General features: G+C 32.5%; 1 protein-coding gene across 1 annotated transcript; it reads right to left on the bottom strand.

Annotated features, from left to right (window-relative positions):
• Positions 1 to 612: 612 nt before the first annotated feature.
• Positions 613 to 19,663, bottom strand: LOC133196236 (uncharacterized). The gene is made up of 10 exons (XM_061332152.1): positions 19,598 to 19,663; positions 15,171 to 15,350; positions 13,794 to 13,903; positions 10,440 to 10,500; positions 9,769 to 9,820; positions 9,588 to 9,616; positions 8,709 to 8,777; positions 4,239 to 4,368; positions 2,603 to 2,773; positions 613 to 2,464 (listed from the first exon to the last, which is right to left on the bottom strand). The coding sequence occupies exons 2-10, from the start codon at positions 15,327 to 15,329 to the stop codon at positions 1,794 to 1,796; spliced, it is 1,452 nt and encodes a 483-aa protein (XP_061188136.1). The 5' UTR covers positions 15,330 to 15,350; positions 19,598 to 19,663; the 3' UTR covers positions 613 to 1,793.
• Positions 19,664 to 19,786: the final 123 nt, after the last annotated feature.

The following is a 19,786-nucleotide window of genomic DNA, read 5'->3' as shown; positions in this document are numbered from 1 at the left end:
CACGAAATAGAATTTTGGAGTTCGGCAGCCTTCATCCCCCATTTTGATTTTTGTTTATCAAAATTTTTTCCCGTAAGGAGGAAATAATCTTTCCTCATCTTGAAAATAAATAATCTGCCTTGTCCTTGACTGGCATGAAAATAAAAAAAAACCTTTACAAGCACAGAGAAACAAATGGTCGTCCACTTACAAAAAAAATGCAAACAATACTTTTTTATAACTTGTAGTACAATGAAATTCGAGCGATTGAATTAATCTTCACTGAAGTAAAAGGAATTGTAATAATTCAGTGTAAAACAATGTACGGTGACAAATTGACTGCAATATATCAAGTGTCTATGACGTAAAACTGGTGCCGTTACTGACACATAGCTCTACTTGGGAAATACCTCTACTAGATTATATGATTAAGGGTGTCAATAATTCACTTTCGAATATTCAATAAGTATTCGAATATTCGTTAAAATACATATGTTCTGACTTAATACTTCAAATACGCACTACATGTATCCTACCCTACCCTCACCACAGGTATTTAAAATACCGAAAATATCGTCAAACATTTGATCTGGGGGACAAAACTATTCTGAAACGCACAACTCAAAAACTGAAAAAGAATTATAATTTAATTGATCCAATATAAGTGAATAACAAAAGGGAATAACTTCTCTAAAATTGAGCCCCACTCTAACTCCAGAACCCCTGTCTAAGGGGACATGGATTTCACAATTTCAAAAGAAGCACACTTTTTCATCAAAACCATGCACATAGTTTCTCTGCTAAATGCTCAAGAGCAGAGAAGAGGATTTTCAAAGAATTAATGCATTTTCATTAAATGATCAATATGCCAAATTTGTTTAATTTGGTTCAGTGGTTCCTGACCAGCTAACACATTTCAGATGTTAATGGATAAATATCAATGACAGACAAAAAAAAATAGCAATATGACACCTGAGTGACTCAGGTTATCTCAAACACCCTGAACTAAATAAAATATATGGACAAAACCCTTTAATCAACATTCAGTGTTAATTATAAGTTATCTCCCTTGAAAAAGCCTGTAAAACAAATTCTCTAAAATTTCCATGGTGACCTAAACATTAAATTATAAACTTAAAGAATATTTTCATAGATCTCTTTACCAAATACTTTTTCCAAAATAATCTTTTTAAAAATTTCTTAATGAAAATGATGTTTTGCTTATAGGGTTCTTTGTTAAATCAAATCAAATCAATTTGGTCAATTCTTTCTATTTTGAGAAAATTCTGAAAAAAAATCTTCTGGTAAAGCTTCTTTTACTTTGATTTTAAGGAAAATTTACGCATGCCTTAAATCTCACTTTTTGTTAAGATGATAATAATTTTTTTGCCATGTTTACATCTAATACACATCCCTTAATTTGCTTACATCAAATTAACAGTACATGGGACTTCTGAATATGTATGTGTATGTGACTAACATGGCAGCCATAACTTGAAGAAATTTAAATCTGCACTAGCTGATGATGCTTCCTTATCAATACAACAAATCAGGGCCTAGCTGTTCTTGAAAAAAGATACTTTTATTTTTTTCTTTATTTCCCATTTCAAATTTTACCCTTTATTTGTGGTCCCACACTACCCCAAGGGGGCATGATTTGAACTAACTTGAATCTTTACTATGTTAGAAAGTTTCTACATGTAGTTTCACAAACAAACATTTTGGTAACTCTGAGAAGACAATTATCACAACTTTTCACTAACAGGGGTAAAGTAAATGCCATGTTTTCTTTCGAATTTTGTTTCTGGGTTAGTTCACTTCTTCTTTGTCTTTATTCCCTTTTCCACTATTGATTTTGGAGTTCCTCCCCTTCTTACAGGGGCCTCTCGGTTTACAATCACAGTATTCGGATGTGGTTCACACACATACACTACATTTTTCTGAACAATTTGCTGGCCCTGCCCTGACTGAACAGGGAGTAGCTGTTGCTGGTGAATTGGGTGGGTGGGATGGGGACTAATATTTTTCTTCTGTATGTGATACATCACTACTGAGTTCTGCTGTGCCACCAGCCTTTGTGTGTTGGGTAGCTTGCGATTGTCTACATTGTTTAGTTGTTTATTTGTCACATTGATAATTGGTGTCATCTTGATGACATTGACAGGGATACACAATGGATTCATTGTGAATAGTGTGGGTTTTTTGGGACAGGTACTCTCAGATGCTGCTGTTCTCTTTCTTTCTGGCTTTCTGCCTCTTTTTGGATTTTCTGATTTGTTAGTTCTGCTTCCAGCTGCACTTGACATTGAATTTGTTGTGGACTTTGACTGACCACTACCAGAATTGTTCTGACTAGATGACTGATGTGAAGAATGTCTTGAAGATCCTGGTTGGTTGACAGATACATTTGTTTGGTCAACTGATGATTGAGCCTGAGAGGACTGGGAATTACTTCCTGCATTCCCAGATGTGAAATCAGAAAAATCTGCCAAAAATGTACACATGGAAGCTAGAGACTTTTGAACATTATCAGATATGAACCAAGCATTTTTAAGATAAAGGTACAACAAAACTTGCAAAAATAATATTCACAAAATAAAAAGTCCCTTTGAAGAATGATTACCATTCTCAATGGCTTTCCTGGCTTTAATGAGTGCTGAGAGGGGATCATTCATGTTTACTTTTCCTGCTAGTAGCCCATACTTCCACTGCATAATCTCTCTCTGTTTGGTTGTATTGTGTGATCTTAAAAAATCTACCAGACCATGCAGAAGATCCAGAATTACTGCTGCCTCTGCAGAAAGATATTTCAGTTATAATGAATTCGGAGAATCAAAAAAATGCTTACAATTGTTTGAATCTAAATTATAATGTCTTCATTCTAAATCAAAAATGAAGAGTAACTTGAATATCTACCAACATTCACAATTAACATTCATTTTGAAAAAGCAGTATTGGTAACTGGTGAACAGGAATTAGAATTTAATGCTGATATCAAATATTACAATTCATGAATGTATTTTACAGGGATTGCTTAGTACCGGTATTAATCAGTGTTTTCCCCTGACCATTGCCCAGCTATATAGTAAAACATACTTTTCAGGTTAAAATATAAACATCAAGCTCAAAAGATGTCCTCATCTGATTATTCTTCAACTATATATAGTAAATACAGTATTTTTTTTTTAATATAACCAGCTAATTTGCTCAAAATCCTAAGATATTGCTTATAACATACATATAACATGTAGTTCTGCTTTCAAGAATATTAATGCATCAAAATTTCACTTCAATGCATTTAGCACATATGTAATATAATGGTTTGCATAGATTTTCATTCAAACAAATTTCAACACAACTGTCCAACAACTGCTGGACTAACTAAGTTTATCCAACACAGTCCCAGCCATTTAAAAACCTTCAAGAAAATACATAGAATTCAGTGTTCTTGCACATTTTTTTTTTTAAAATGGCATTTCCTAGCTGCAGGTCTGTAGCTCGCTGGTCTGAAAAAAAAAATTGGAATGAATGACCAGAGAGCTACAGTGCCACCCATAGAATTGCAGCTAGGCATTTCCAAGATGAAAGCCGTACAATCACTTGACACAAAATCATTGTTTGCTTTGTGCAATATAGTTAGCTGCAGAACTGTATCTATAAAAAAAATTAGATATTGATTCCTGCAGTCTGTCAGTATATATATTTTTTGGAGAGCTACAGTTCCGCAGCTATATAAGCATGTTCTTAATTCTACTCTTTTCAATAAAATAAATGTCTGGTGCATTAAAGTTATACTAAAAATTATGCAAGTTATTACATCACACTGGTCAAAAATTAAGGTCTCTGATGTTAGGAAAAGTGACTTGTTTACAAAGATCCAAGCATTTGTTGCAAACTGGAAAATACATGTACAAACTTATATACAAAACAAAATCTTGACAGGGGAAGAATTTTGGGTTGTTTGACAAAAAATCAGGTGAAGAACCCCAGGTTTTAAAAAAGATTTGGGTTACAGGTTGAAAAATCAGGTGTATCAAGTGTGACCTAAAATTTTGTCATTTGCATAAAGAAGCTCAGGCCTGCCTCTTTTACCTACCTTTCTAGACTGGTTGTCTTTGCAATAAATATACATTTCGCACACCATTATTGCAACAAAAAAATTTACTCAAGAATGACTTTTGGTAATAACATGTGTAGCAAAAGAAAATTGATTCATGTATCCTCTTGAAAAAAAAATCTTGTTAAATTACAACCAATACCTAGCTTTCCTAATTCAGGGAGTTCACTCTCTGACAACATGCTGGAAATATACTTGTAGATGGCTTTATAGTCTGGTGTACTGGGTCCAGGCTGTGGAAATTCTTCTAGGTTTGCTATGATGGACACCACCTGATTAGAAAGAGAAGGCACAGGTGTAGTACCAACGAGGTATGTATAGTAGCTTAGTGTAGGCTTACCATATGAAAGAAAACATCAAATACCCAATTTTTTTATTTAAAAACAGGTCACAGGTTGTAAAACACTTTTGGTAAGCGATTTTATGAAAAAAGTACAGTTGAACTTTGTTATCTCGAACTTTGACATCTCATATGCCATGGCATTGTTGAAGTGGGTTGGAAGTCCCCTTCATGTATTTTTAATCTCAGTACCTTGAACCTTTGAATGTTTTGAAGATTTCTTTTTCCCATCAAGTTCAAGATAATGAAGTTTGGGTGTATTGTTTCATCACCTACCTCGATCTAGACGAATTTTCCAAAGTTACCATATTCCAATGACTTTTTTTTAAAATAGATATTTATCTCAATTTTGATAAAATATGAATAATTTATCAAAAGAAAGAGAGATAACTATATTTTTGGTAAAACTAAAAAAAATACAATAGAAATCAATGGAAATAGGAAATCACTTTAAAGGACCCCCCCCCCCCCCCCCCAAAAAAAAAACCCATAAATTCCTTTATACAGAAATACAAAAATTATATTTAAATTCATATCAAAGCTTTTGTTGTCTCACTGTGGGGGATTTTGGGTTGGGGATATGCACTATAACTTTTCATTTTGTGACCAATATCATATAAAATATATGATATACAACTACAAAGCATGACCATGGGTGTGGAGGATTTACCATCATTTGTTTCTCTATAAGCCTGAGGCAGAAACCAGAAGGTGTACTGCATTGTACATCTTACCTTTTCGTAGTTAATAATCAATAAATTTAAGTTAATTAAGAATAATAATCTCTATACCTCTGTACACTTATATACTACTACAAGAGCCACGGTTAATGTCCCTACCCTCCTTATTTGCCTTAATTAGCACTAAGTCAAAAGTATCTTAATTGCCATGAACGTCTAGCATGTTTGAGAATAGATCTATATATAATAAATTTTCTAGCTGACCCTTTCATGTCCATATATCACTTCCCTGCATATCTAAATTTTTAGTATCTCCATTTGGTTTTTGTAAGCTTACATTCTGGGAAACCTTGTTTATTATTATTACAGATGCAAAAATGGAAATAATCTGTGTTTTCATTTATTTTCATATAAATGAAGATTTAGAAAATTGTTATGGTGACAAGCTCAACAGCAAGTTCACCGGTGAAGAGTTACATCATCTCACATGGTATATCTTATAGACAGCAGAATCTACCACCTAGCATATGGATATACATGTACAAGTATGGCCATCCTTAAAAAATTGTTTGGAATTGCCGCCTGGGAGGTTTCAGACCCAGGAGGAAGGGAAATTACTTTTTTTTTCAAAATTAAAAATTGATGATAAAAATCTCAATAAGGAATGAACACATTATTTTCTGCCTTTTTGTAAAGGGTATTTCCCATCAACCAGGAACCCAGTTTTGCTAGATCCTACACTTATTAAATGATTGGGTGGCACATATGTTAATGGGCAAAGAATTGATTGAATAAAAAAAATCTTATTTTTGGTCAATAAAATTTTTCCAGGAGGGGTCATTTCAATGAGGCGGGAGGCAATTCCAAACAAACAATAATTTTATTTTGGCCTATCTGACAACCTGAAAAATATTTCTGATTATGACCTTGATCTTTAGTCATTTTGGCCTTCATTAATTAAACATAAATTACAAGCAACTTCGCAAATACAATGTAAACCATCACTATTCTACAGGACATTTCTGGCAAAAATCTCATCTTTTAACTGTCAGGATCTAATATATATACAATGGATAAAGATTTTAGTTTTATGATATATAAGATAGTCACTAGCATGGTTTGTCTTTAACATTTCATCAAATAAAGAGTACATGTACTATACAATGTGTAATATTTCAAGATCATATAGTTTTCTCCAGGTAGTTGACTTGCAATATGAAACAGATATAACTAAGAGGTAGTGGTATTGTGAGTGAGATCAAAAAATAATACACCCCCAGGCCATTTTGGGTAACCCGAATTACCAAAATGCCCCCGATTTACCGAAATGCCCCTGGAAATTACCAAATGCACCTGAAAACTACTGAAATGCCCCTTTAATTATGTTCTTGAATACATTTTATTGTAAAATATGTTAAATTTTTATTCAAAATATGCCGTAATTTTAACATAAGTACAAAAACGGTGTTTATTTTGCTCAATATCGCGATTTCAAAGAAGGATAACTCTTGCAATATTGTTATTCCATGTTTTCTTTTCTTTTCTTTTTTTTTTTTGTGTTTCATGAATTTATTTACTTTAATTAATTTTTTTTTTTTTTTGTAAAGATTAATAATTTGTATTATTATTTGACCAAAAATTCGTAATGATTATACGATGACGACAAACAATACTGACAATTTCATTCCACCACTCTTAAAAAAACGAAAGTGTGATCTTTATATATAAAGCATTTCTAAACTTGACTGAATAACAATTTTTTTTAATTGTCGCTGACAAATTTACTATTATAACATCCTTATTAAAAAGATTGATTTCAACTCTCATTCTCAACATAAGCATGAAATTTTGTATATAATATATTAAACCATACATGCATTTTGGGTTACAACATGAACATTTGTAAAACGTACATGTATTCCACTGCAAATCTTCATGTCAATTTTCTCATTCACAAATTTCAAGACGAAACAATCAATACATCTAATTCACATCTTAAACAAACATTGATGTATCTATCGCAAAGAATTATAATTTTTTATTGTTGAAATTAACTCCCGTAACGAATAATTTCCGCTAAGAATTTTCCCCCCAAAATAATTAATGCTAAATTCGTTCCAGATTTCAAAAGTCTATACTAGCCTAGTATTTGTATTTATACACAACAACAGAAAACGAAAATATGTCAATTCCATGTTCATTTTAATAATTAAAAATATTATAACTTTATTCCGCAACACTGCCTTAATTAGGACCGCAGCTCTTCCGCAGGTACATATACATGTAAATAGAAACTGTTGTAAAATGTTAATGATACCATATTTGTGGATAATTCTTTTTTTTTCCAAACGCACTGAAATATTCTTGATAAAATTATGGTGCTAAAGTATATATTTAAAGTCAGTATTTTTTAATTCATGTTGTATATTGTTTCGTCTGAGTCAAGATTGCTTTCAAAATGCTTTAACTGCCAGTGACACAACAGTAATTCTTTTTTTTTCTTACACTTTCACCTCATTTTGCAGCAAAATCTGCAGAAATCATCATGGATTAGCACGTAAGAAAGATTTAGGGCATACAATGTAAGTCATGCAAGAGAGAGTTTACGTCCTTATTTTCTGACATCATCAAAACATTCACTAGTACATGTATAAATTTTCTGTGTTTTTTAAAAAAATCATTTTTCTTGTGCATGGAAATAAGTTTTTGCGGTCGATTTGATGCTTTGTATCAGTCTTAATTTTTGTCATTATATATAAAGTACATGCGCTTCTACAGACAAAGAGTTATCTTCCTTAGATGAACATACGTATTGTATGTTATACATACAAATATGAAAACAACATTTAAATATTTTTTATTTTTCTTTTCATGATAAATTATACATACTGAACACATAATCTTCCATATTATCCCACATATTTATATTTTTAGGGGCATTTTGGTAGTTTCCAGGGGCATTTCGGTAATTTCTACGGGCATTTCGGTAAATCAAGGGCATTTCGGTAATTTGATGTACCGGGCCATTTTTGTTATGTATGAACTTCCAACGTTTCTCCATCAGAAAGTTACAAACCAGACTCAAATTATACACTTGTTGTTGGCTACTGAAAATAACAGAAGCCCTCATTATTCTGAAAAAAGCTCAGTTGTCTGGATAGATCTTTACTTGAAAAAATTAATTAACCCCTTTCTTTTAATGTGTAATTAACATTTTTTGGGTTGATTCATTTCATTTTATCTGTTGTAATACACTGAATGAAGAGAGGTAACTCCTTTATGTGATAGTAGAGTCAATTTTCACTATCTAGAAATCAAAAAATGGAAGTCCAAAACACTTTTCTTCAAGTATTTTTACCATAATATCTAAACCCTCAGCTAATTTCGAGGTTTCACTTGGTCCCATGAAGTTTAAGATAACAAGGTTTGACTGTATATGCATGATTTCAAAACTTTCTGAAGTTTAAAAGCATTTATGGTACTGTCCACTTAAATGTAAACACGTACAAAGTTTTTATACTATCAGCACATATGTACAAATATTAAGGAATACCGGTAATAATAGATACAGATACATAGGAATTTGTTTTACCTTGCCCAAGTTCACTGTGTAGTCTTTCTTCTCCTGACTTGTCAAATCACTTAGTAAAGTGAGCCAGTGCTGAAAAAAAAGAGAGCCTTTAATGTTCACCTGTCAGTGTCACAATGTAAGTCTTTTCCCCAAAGTATGTGTTATTTTTCCTTTTTGTCCTTTGTACAACTTGAAAGCCATAATGCATCTCCATTTCCTCTAAAGAGACAAATTGAAACGTTTAAAATAATTTACATGAGGAGATTTTCATGATAATTTGATTGCACCCTTGTCATTATAAGTTTATAAAATCTCTTGGAATACAATGTTTAGAATTAGCCCCTTGACTTGATTCTGCTCACGTAATGATGACTCCTTAGGAATTTTACAATTTGTATCCCTATTAAATTGAGAAAAAGATATTAATGAATTTTCATTATATTTTTTTGGTAAACTTTGTGGTCCTATCCCTTAACTTACCCTAACAGCCCTGAAAGTATATTTCAAAATTTTTCATATGTTATTATTTTGGGAGGAGGGGGCAGTGTAAAAACTGGCTACAGTATTCAATACTTGAAGATATTAGAATATATACTGTAAACCAACCTTTATTTGTGTGAGAGAAAAATCTGCAATATACAGTATAACTTGGGTAGCTATTAAATTCATTCCTTAGATGACCCAATGTTTTCAATTTCATAAATTTGATCATCATTCCAATTAAGCATATTTTAATTACCAACCCTGCACATGGATTCTAGAAATAGTACATTATACATGTAAGCAAATTGAGTCACAGCAATGATGCAATATGTGCACTTGACAATTAAAAAGAGGCAAAGTTTTACCAAAACTTTTTCTACAAATAACATTCTAAGAAATCCTATCGGCACTATTTACCTCTATAGGAGCCTTTGGACCTCTGCTGGCTGAAAAAAAAAATCAAAAGTAAAAAGTGAAAGAACAGAAAGAAAAAATAAATAAATAAAATAAAAAATCATGTTTCGCACATAAATTTCAAAATCCAAGTTTAATTTCTCTGAATTCTTATGATTCTCATCTGTATGATACAAGGAAATACCTTTTATTTTCCTGATTGCACCTTTTTTCATCTTATTTATGAAAATTTCTATCTGCAAAAGTAAAATCAGATATTGAACAGATGACTATATAATTAACACATGGTTTTAACAAGACAAATGCACATAAATGTATATATATTCAATACTATAAACAGTAACAGTATTCTAGCAATTCATTTTCCTTCATATCTCCTAGTACATGTATTATGTATATCCTGTGCACTCATTTTATGTATCAAAATTCTTCAAAAGTACTATCTCACTCTTATTTTTTTTAATCAATTTTTTTTTTTCATTGTAAGAATTTTTTTAAAAAATTGATATGACAGCATAATTATGTATCTAAACATTAAATAACATCACTCCACCGTTTAACTCAGTAACAGCAATCTTTGTAAACAGGGAAACTTTAACTCAATTCAAAAACAATCAGCATTAAGACATTATGAATACTCACTTACATTTTTCTTTTTTTCTCCCTTTCTTATTTTTATTTTGTTTTAGAGTTCCTTTTTTTTAATTTCTTAAGCTAGAAGTCAATAAAGTATGCAAACCCATTTCAAATGTTTATTTTTAAAGAATATTTCAAGCATGAATAATTCAATTGTTTTTTGTGCCTATCTTGACATATGTACACTGTAGCAGCGATTTCTAATGGATGCAAACAAACCTCTTCTTTGGTTTTGGTTTTCACAACATGGTGTAAAGCTTCCATGTCTGATGGGGAGTGACTGAAAAACAACAGAATTTGTATCATTATAAAGAAACTGAACTGGCAAGTCAGCAAGAGAACTTATAAGATTGTTTGATTCAATGTGATAGGAATTTTTTTCAGGGGTTATCTCTCTTTAATCAATCACCCTCATCTGAATAGGTCTTTTCCTGCTGCCACAATAAACCAACTGCAGAGTTAATAGATGCATACTCAACTCATTAATTATAGGTCACCCAAATTAAAAGCTTTTTTAAAGCATTTATAAACATGCACAGCTAAATTTCCACAGAGTTGTCGAAAACCTTTGGTCCTGTCTGCAAGGCCGTTAAAAATTGTCTGGACTGAAAACTTACAAGAAAACATCAGTCCAAGTGACCAGCGAAAAATCAGGTGTGATGCAAATTTCATAAAGATTGGGATTGTGGTGTTCAGGTGAAGGTCACAAAAACAGCAGAGGCGGCCATGTAGTGGCACTGGTCGATCAAATATATGTATATTAAAGCAGAGACATACTAAATAAGTTATTTATGTCTCTGATTAGGCCAAACAAAAAAATATGTGTGGTTCCGGTTACACTTCCAAAAAAATTAGGGTAGGTAGGTAGGGATTTTTTTTTTTTTTTTTTAACAAAATGATTTTCTTAATTTTTTCTAAATAATACCTATCACTGCTTTGCAAATGGCATTTAGATGTGGTGTGATAATATACTAGTCAATATTGGTAGGGGACACCTACATGCTAGGTTGCTTTGGAATTAACACTATTAAACACTTGCACTATGTTTTGCAAGGAGGCCATCATTGCTGAAACTAAAACTTACACTGGAGCCATTGCTGGAAATCAGGGGAAATTCCGGAAAAAATATGAAAATTGCCAAAAAAAAGTTTAGGGTCGGGGGTATAAAATAGGGAAGGTCGGGTAACCACACATATTTTTTTACTTGGCCTTAAATACTCTCTATCTTAAGAAAATGGCGAGATCAAATGCAGTTGAACATAATAAAGCGCATTTTGGTGCAGTTGTACATTTTACTTTCAGTACAAAGTAAGGTACATATATCTGGGCTGTGTTCAAGATCGTAGCAGCTAACCTAGCAGCTATTCTGTAAATATCTATCTCTATTGAACAGACAGCCAACCTAGCCGCTAAGTGTTAAATTTCGAATATAAATATATCAGTATAAACTTATTTTTGGAGCCAAAAAAGTTTATTTCAAGCAAAATATATATATGTAAATATACATTTAATATGCTAAGATGTACAAAATTATTCCCCATTTAGTTAATATCATATGTGCTGCGAAGTTGTAACTATAAGGAGGCCATCTTGGATTTGGTACTTAGCATCGAATATTCATGCTAGCTCTAGCTACGTAGCGGCTAGGCTAGCTCTCCATTCAAGAGCATAGCTTTATGCAGAGGCTACATAGCAGCTATGCTGTTGAACGCAACCCTGGTCTGACAAAACTTAGACCAGTCTGACAGAACCTTTGACTGTCATACCAAATGTCTGACAATGTTTTGAAAGTTTCGACAACTCTGTTTCCATGCTCAATTGCCCATGAATTATTTATTCATATATAAATATACACTAGTAAAAAATTGCTAACACACCACCAAAAAAAAATCAATATTTAACTTTGCAAAACTTGAATTTGATGTATTTGATACACAAATATGTTTCCAAGTAAAAAATGAAGCATTTAAATGTCTAAGCTGATAGATAACTAGGCCTTTCAACTGCCGCTAGGGTTCGTTATAAAGAACGATAACTCATTACCGGAACTTGTTTAAAGCAGGTGCGAGGTATCTAGTTGTTTTTTAACAGGTCAATTTTCAGCCTTTCCAAATTTTTCCTTTGCTGTCAGCGGAATCCAGTGGTTTTAAAATTTAGCACACGTTAAAATTATTCATAATGTAGTTTTCGACCCTGGGAAATAATATATAAGTGAAATTTTTATTAAAAATATAAAGTGAAATCTACCCCCCTTCTTAATTTTAACCTGATTAAATTTTTATACTTGGTCGTTCTTCTTCGTGCTTAGTAAAACGAATAAGATAATTAATTGTTGCATTTACTTGTAGAAATGTATATCTTTAAATAAGAAGCACAACAATGCACACACAAAAAAATGACATTATATTTTCTTCCTTATAAACTGTCAGAGAGAGTTAAAAATCTTGAATATAGTCCGTTCCCCATTCATCTGATCCCGTTATTTCAGGTAGAGTGAGGATATTCTCCTTGTTTTGGTCAACCCTTTTGTGTACATAACAATACCAACTGAAGCAGCCTATATGTCATTCCTATAAACGATAACTCATAAATCGGCACTTTGTTGGTCGTTTTTCGCACTTGAGTTACCTATCCTTAAAACACAACATCGTACAAATCAATAATTAATAATAAATTTTTTTAAAGATTTAATTAAAGGTATATATATATATATTATAATTTTTTTTTTAGAATTCCACATAGCTGTAAATATATCTATCAAATGTTTTTTACCATACGCGCAACTTGAAAAATTAGTTGAAAGGCCTAAGATAACTACAATATTAACTGAAGCGTAACCATTTTATAAGAAAAATGAAAATTGTGCCCATGCATTTTTGGAGGATTAAATTTCTATTTTTTTTATGTGTTTGTGTTCTTTATATTAGTACAAGTTAAAAACTTAGAAAAATATTTACATCGTATTTAACCCTAGAAGAGCATGCTAAAGCAGTCAATATGGTGTCTGCTGTGGGTTCCTTTGGAGAAATTTGCAAATAATGAAAATAATTAAAAATTATCCATTCCTTTTGTAAACATTGTTGCAAATAGACTAACAAACATAAGAATGTTAAATATAGATAGCCACAGCATTAAGTAACCACTACACAACAATTTAAACATTGTTCTACAAAATCGGGGCAAACGGAAGTTGAGTGGTCTGGGTATGGACACCAAGGAACTAGATGACTACTAGGCGATATGCTAGTCAATCACTGTTTACTATTTGATTTTTTAAGTGGGAAACTGCTTCTGTTGTAACCTAATTTAACAAGCATCGGCAATCTCCAACTTCATACCTGGCCAAAAATGTGCCTTATGCACGTCAGGAAATTAGTTTTTGGGCAATAAAGTTATTTAAGGGTCTTTCATGTCACCAAGACATTTGTCAATCCCACTGTAATGGAAAAGATGGCATATAAGACACTCTAGTTCCAATTAGGCAAATGTTCAATATTCACATATAAGAATAACAAGAGGTGCGTTAGCAATTTTGTCTAGTACATATATATATATATAGTAAATCTCAGAGACCTTTTTAGAGCTCTTAGCAGCAGCCTTTTTTCCTTTACTTTCCAAGTCAGGTTGAGTGGTTGAAATGCTTCCTTTGCTTTTGGCTGTCTTGCTCTGCAAGATCTTGGGAACTACAATATAAAACAAGACAATGAAAGGATTAATATAATGATCCAGATATTCTTAAATATTTACTAGTAGCACATGAAATGTTTTTATCATTTGAAGAAATTCTTTGAAAATTAAGTGCACATGATCGAAATTGTATACAAGTTGCACAATGTTCTACATATAGCAGAAATCAATGCAACACTCCTAAAAACATGTATAAATCCTTGAATTCGGTATTTTAGAGTAAAAAAAAAAATATAAGCATTAATTATCAACCCTTTATTTCACTTTCAACAGTGAAATGCATGTACTGTAATTTATTTATTGAATAAAAGAGAAATTCTGTCACAGTGTGAAAGGATATCAAAGTGACATTCTGTCATAGTGTCGCTTACAGTTACTTGAAGATGAGACCTGCTCCAAAAACTTTAACCTGGTCAATCATCCAGAAAATGTAGGTAAGATCCAGCATCCAAAGCAAGCCTGGTGGTGTACATCCTTAGATGTATCATCCATGCATGTTTGGTCAAATTAGGACTCATAGTTACTTGGAAACGAGATCTGCTTCAAAACCTTTAACCTGTTTCAAAAACATTAACCTGGTCATTCTTTACCTGAAATTGCAGCATCTGAAACCTTGACTGGTGCAATGAATTATATAATAGAAGCATCTTCCATGCATCTCTGATTAATGTAGGGCATAGAAGTACTTGAAAAGAAATCTACTCCAAAAACTTTAATCTGGGATGCCGACGCCAAGGGTATTACATAAGCTTACATTAATCAGTAAAAGAGCTTTCAAGCTCATATTTTTTGTTAAATGTATATAGTCTGACTATAAATAAAATTTACTTACTTACATTAGCTCCCCCCAACTTCATTGAGGTGAGCTAAAAATTGATGCACACAGCACAAATTGTTATCGCATTACCTCTTTGGCTTAGAAAAGCTAAAAGTAATATAGATAGTATGATTCTGCATTCCTTTAAAATCTTAACTCTAAACTTAACTTTTAGATTTTGAATTGAAAGTACATGTATTCCCCAATCATTATGGTAAAAACCAAATGCATAAAAACTTAGTCTATAGACTATTGGCAGGCCTTTCAAAATCTGCCTGTACCCAGTACTTTAACCCATCCAAATCACGATTGTACCAGCCAAAATTTTTGTTGGAGAAAAATTTGGCAACTTATTTTATTAAAATTGCTTCCAAAAGGTATGTTCTATTTTTGTAGAAGTATCACCTGTTTCTCATCTTTTTGAAATCACTGCTATTAGCCTTTACCTGATTACGAGATGAGTTTTGAGGATCATAATTGGGTTGGGGTTTGTTCTTTGAATTTTTTGGCCTTCCACGTCCCCTTTTAGGCTTGGTTCCCTTCATCCCTTCACTTGACAGGTCAACTTGAGGTTCACTGATAACACACTCTTGAATATCATCCATTTTGTTGAATTGCCAATTCACCTATAGAGATAATATGTTGTTAAGAGTAAAATGTCAGGGAGACAATAAAATTTCATAAACCATAACTCTGAAACTCCTTGAAGCCTTCTTAAGCTACACAAAAAACAAAGGATCATGGTTGAAAATGCAGGAGGATGATTGCATGTAATTTTTTGAAGAAAAATTAAAAATGAAGGGTCATTAAACTTTCATCTGTAAACATTGTATACTAGGATCAAAATCTTTTGAAGCTTATATACAGTCCCTGAAACGTTCTACTTTCCCACTTGAACGGTGAGCGAACGGTGAACGAACGCAGAGCGAACGGTGAGTGAACGATGTGTGAACGCTGAACGCAACTTGGTGAACGATGTGTGAACGGTGAACGGTGAGCGAACGCAGAACGCGAACGGAGCGCAAACGCGAGCGCAAAGTGAACGGTGAACGAACGGTGAACGCAAGATGAACGATTTATTCGGAATGCCTCTGATCTTTTCCTTGCATTTAAACTATTCTATTGTATTCGAATGCCTGGTGCTAAAAAATAAATGAATAATAAATAAATAAACAAATCAATGAAAATTGCCCTAAGAAAGACGATACATGCACATTAAGTAAAATTATTAATTTAAGTTTCTTACAATATTTTCTGTACATATGTACGATGTTTAAATTCAACTTTTTAATAACACGATTTTTATCGCTGTAAAACATTGTAATTGTTACCGAACGCTATAGTATAACAGATGAAATTAGTCTATAGTTGTAAAATAAATATGTTTATTCTTATTTGATATATAAAACCATTACAAATAATGTGGATTTTAGAAGAGAAAACTACGGACATATAGAATGAATTACAACGGTTGTAACAACCATACAAGGCGATTCCGTGTAAAATAATGAGAATTTTTTTTTTTTTTTTTTTTTTTTACAAAGGTATGTGGACGTATTGCATAAATACACTCGTAGTTTAAAATTTTAATGCAATAATATATTTATGTGTCAGTTTTATTTTTTATAATGATTTATTGAGCAGACTTCTACATGTATCTGTAGACATTTCCCGGCCGTGATTATACTCGGACAAGATGATACAAAGAATCAATCATATTATTTGTTATATATTAAATTTTCACAACTTGATATTTAAGTAATCTGCTGTCATAGTTTTTATTTAACAGACAAATGAGAGAGAGAGAGAGAGAGAGAGAAAGAGAGAGAGAGAGATTCGGTTTTAGCCCCCCCCCTTCCTCAAATGTTTGTACCTATATCAAACAAAAATTCGAATTTTTTTTCTAAATATATCAGGCAGTGAAAGTAACCATTTTCAATCAACAAATCCATTTGTTTTACAGTCGTAATCGGTTTTTATTTTCCTGCTTCAAGTTCACACGAAGTCCACGTGCTTGACCTGTCAATCAAAATCATTCGACACTGTGCAGGTGTGAAAGTCTCGTCACACCGAAGGCAAAGTGTTAGTATTTCCAAGAAGTTTTAGCATTTTTCTTATCATTTCTAGATCTGATTCCAACATTTCTAAAAACAATAAATAGATAAATGAATAAAATACATTGGGAATAAATACTTGGAATAATTAAGCCGCTTGAATTTGAAACATACTCCCTGCCAATTTAAAATATCACCGCCGGCACATGTATATTTTGAACTACTATTGTTTAATGACTTTGTTTAGATGCATGTTTGTTTTGAGACTGAAATTTGTGTGCTACAAAACACATTAACTTCCTTTTAAATGTTAATTAAAATGTACTGGATATACTAAGTAACCGATTTAGGGGAAGGGGGGGGGGGGCTCTTAATAATATCGAATGACAAACATATAAGTTACGGTGAAAAATATCATTACTGGAGAATCACCTTGGTTATATAAATGATAATCATGTTATAAAGGTATTTCTCTCTCTCTAATTAAAGACTTTATATATGTAAAGTAGAAAAAAAATCTTTTATGTATAACATTTTAAACAAATATATATATTTTTAAAACCACACTATCAATTTAATTCCCTCTAAAGATATTTAATTAACTGGATATCCGCGGTACTGCTTATCATTCTCAGAACAAGTTCTATAACATGCATTTCTGTATTATTTGAAAAAAAATGTGATAGAATTAAATATATTCGTATTTTTGCTGCAGTTGGTAAATTAATTGACTTCGATTATTATCTATCCATTAACGATTTGTCGTCTTTAACATAACAACAAAATGTTGCAGTGCTTGAAGTATCAGTATTTTTCCCGTATTTAAACTTAATTTTTCAGCATCGTTCTACATAGGTACATACATGTACTTATAACAACATTTATTTTCCAGATAAATTTTTTATAAATAACCAATTCAACAGCTAAGTTAGAATAATAAAAATAAATATTGTAGATAATTTTTTCCCCATGAAATAATGATTCTTTAAACACGGTATGTTATTTATTAAATTCAAAACCTGTAAATCCTTACTTAATAAAAGATAAGTCCTTTCACTTCGGAGTTCCGAATGACAGTGAAGACTGAACGATAAGTGAACGCTGAACGCAAGGTGAACGCAAGGTGAACGCAAAGTGAAAGAACGAAGAGCGAACGGTGAACGCTTTGTGAACGGTGAACGCGAGCGCACGGTGAACGCTGAACGCAAAACTGTGAACGGAGAGCGAACGGTGAACGCACTGTGAACGAACGGTGAACGCACGGTGAACGAACGGTGAGCGAACGGAAAAATGGGAAAGTAGAACGTTTCAGGGACTGTATGTCTTGTTGTTTGTCAGCAACACCTAAAAGTCCAAGTTATGGACAGACATCTTCTTTGAAACTTAAGACACTCCTTCATAATAAATGGCTGGAACTACATACTCGACTTCTGCTGATTGTAGCTATTAATGTGCAGCTAGGAGACAATGCGATGAAGGAGTCAGTCCAAATATCTAGCAAAGCAGGTACAAGGTTTGTTCACCCTAGCTACCTGTTTGTAAGAGTCTGTTAACCCAGAGTGTGTTCACCATAATTCTTGTTCACCCTAAATCCTGTTTGCCCTATATCCGATTATTTATTATCCCATCTGCCCTCAGGCTATTGTAAATTAGTAAAATTTCAGTTGAATTTAAAGTCATTTCTTTTTTTGGGAGGGTGGGATGTTAATAGATTTAGTAAGAATTTTTATTTCCTTATAAATTGATACATTGACTAATTCCAATTTGTATCAATGATGTAATTTGTTTAATTATTATGCCCCCCTTTGAATAAGGGAGGGCATATTGCTTTGCTGCTGTCTGTCGGTCGGTCTGTCTGTCTGTCGGTCCACCAACAGTTTCCGTTCATTTTCTTTGCAGAGGTTGCACATACTGAAATGAAATTTGGTATACAGATTTAATGATTTATCATAAAAATATCTAGGTCAAGTTCTGTTTTGGATATGATCAAGCAATTTTTGACAGAGTTATGCACCTTGGACTTAGAAAAATTCCAATTATTTGCAGTTTCCATTCATTTTCTTTGCAGAGGTTGCACATAATGAAATGAAATTTGGTATACAGATTTGTCATAAGAATATCTAGGTCAAGTTCTGTTTTGAGTACGATAAAGCAATTTTTGACAGAGTTATGCCCCTTGGACTTAGGAAAAATTCCAATTATTTGCAGTTTCCGTCCATTTTTTTCGCAGAGTTAAAAATCATTTTAGTATAAAAATTATTTATTGCATGCAAGCATGCAATTTTTTAAAAACCTATACTGCATGTATGAAGTCAGTTTATATTTCAGATAGAAAGATCGAATCATTAAATTCAATAAAATCGCTTAAATTACAAAAATTAACCGACTATGATATTCAACTTGAAAGAAGGCAAGGCACAGTCACACCATAGGCAAACAAATTTTAGAGCAAACAGACTTTGGGCAAATGAGAAGAAGGGCAAACAGCATCTAGGGCAAATGCATTTTAGGGTAAACGGACATATATTCAACAAGCACAATCTCAGCTGAGATACATATCAATAGCCAGCTGATAGCAGCTGCTGATATACTATAGAATTAGAAATTATCATGAAAAGCATATATTTTGTAAGTTACCAAGTAAATCAAGTGCTCCAATTCCAGATTAATACAATACATCCTATTCAAACCGCAACCCCCCTTTTCCCTTTGTTAACTACTTAAAGAGATTCCGAATTTCCTGGAGGAGTGTATGAAAACACAAAATATTACGAGATTCTTATCATTGAAATATGAAAACCATATGTTTGGGTGTTTACATTAAAAGTTGGGTATTTGATGAATTCTACAAGCAAAGTCGTCTTCTCTTCATGACGATGATTAACTTGAAACAAAAGGCATACACAAGACAGGCTAGCTTTCCCTCAAAGCATCAAGCGTATTTAAGAATGTTAAAGCGTTTCAATGATCGAACAAGTGACGTCAGAGAGAATGATTACGGAAAATGA

This window comes from Saccostrea echinata, unplaced genomic scaffold (assembly GCF_033153115.1).
Source record: "Saccostrea echinata isolate AGI-Se365-2 ecotype Australia unplaced genomic scaffold, CSIRO_AGI_Sech_v1 ptg000030l, whole genome shotgun sequence".
NCBI classification, from domain to species: Eukaryota; Metazoa; Mollusca; class Bivalvia; order Ostreida; family Ostreidae; genus Saccostrea; species Saccostrea echinata.
This window is presented reverse-complemented; position numbering and strand designations above follow the sequence as displayed.

Excerpts from the sequence above, each read along its gene's own strand:
- LOC133196236 (XM_061332152.1), bottom strand. The coding sequence starts at position 15,329 with ATGGATGATATTCAAGAGTGTGTTATCAGTGAACCTCAAGTTGACCTG. Across the intron at positions 13,904-15,170 it reads AAAACTCATCTCGTAATCAG|TTCCCAAGATCTTGCAGAGC; the intron begins GTAAAGGCTAAT and ends TTTATATTGTAG. Across the intron at positions 2,774-4,238 it reads CCCTGAATTAGGAAAGCTAG|AGGCAGCAGTAATTCTGGAT; the intron begins GTATTGGTTGTA and ends ATCTTTCTGCAG.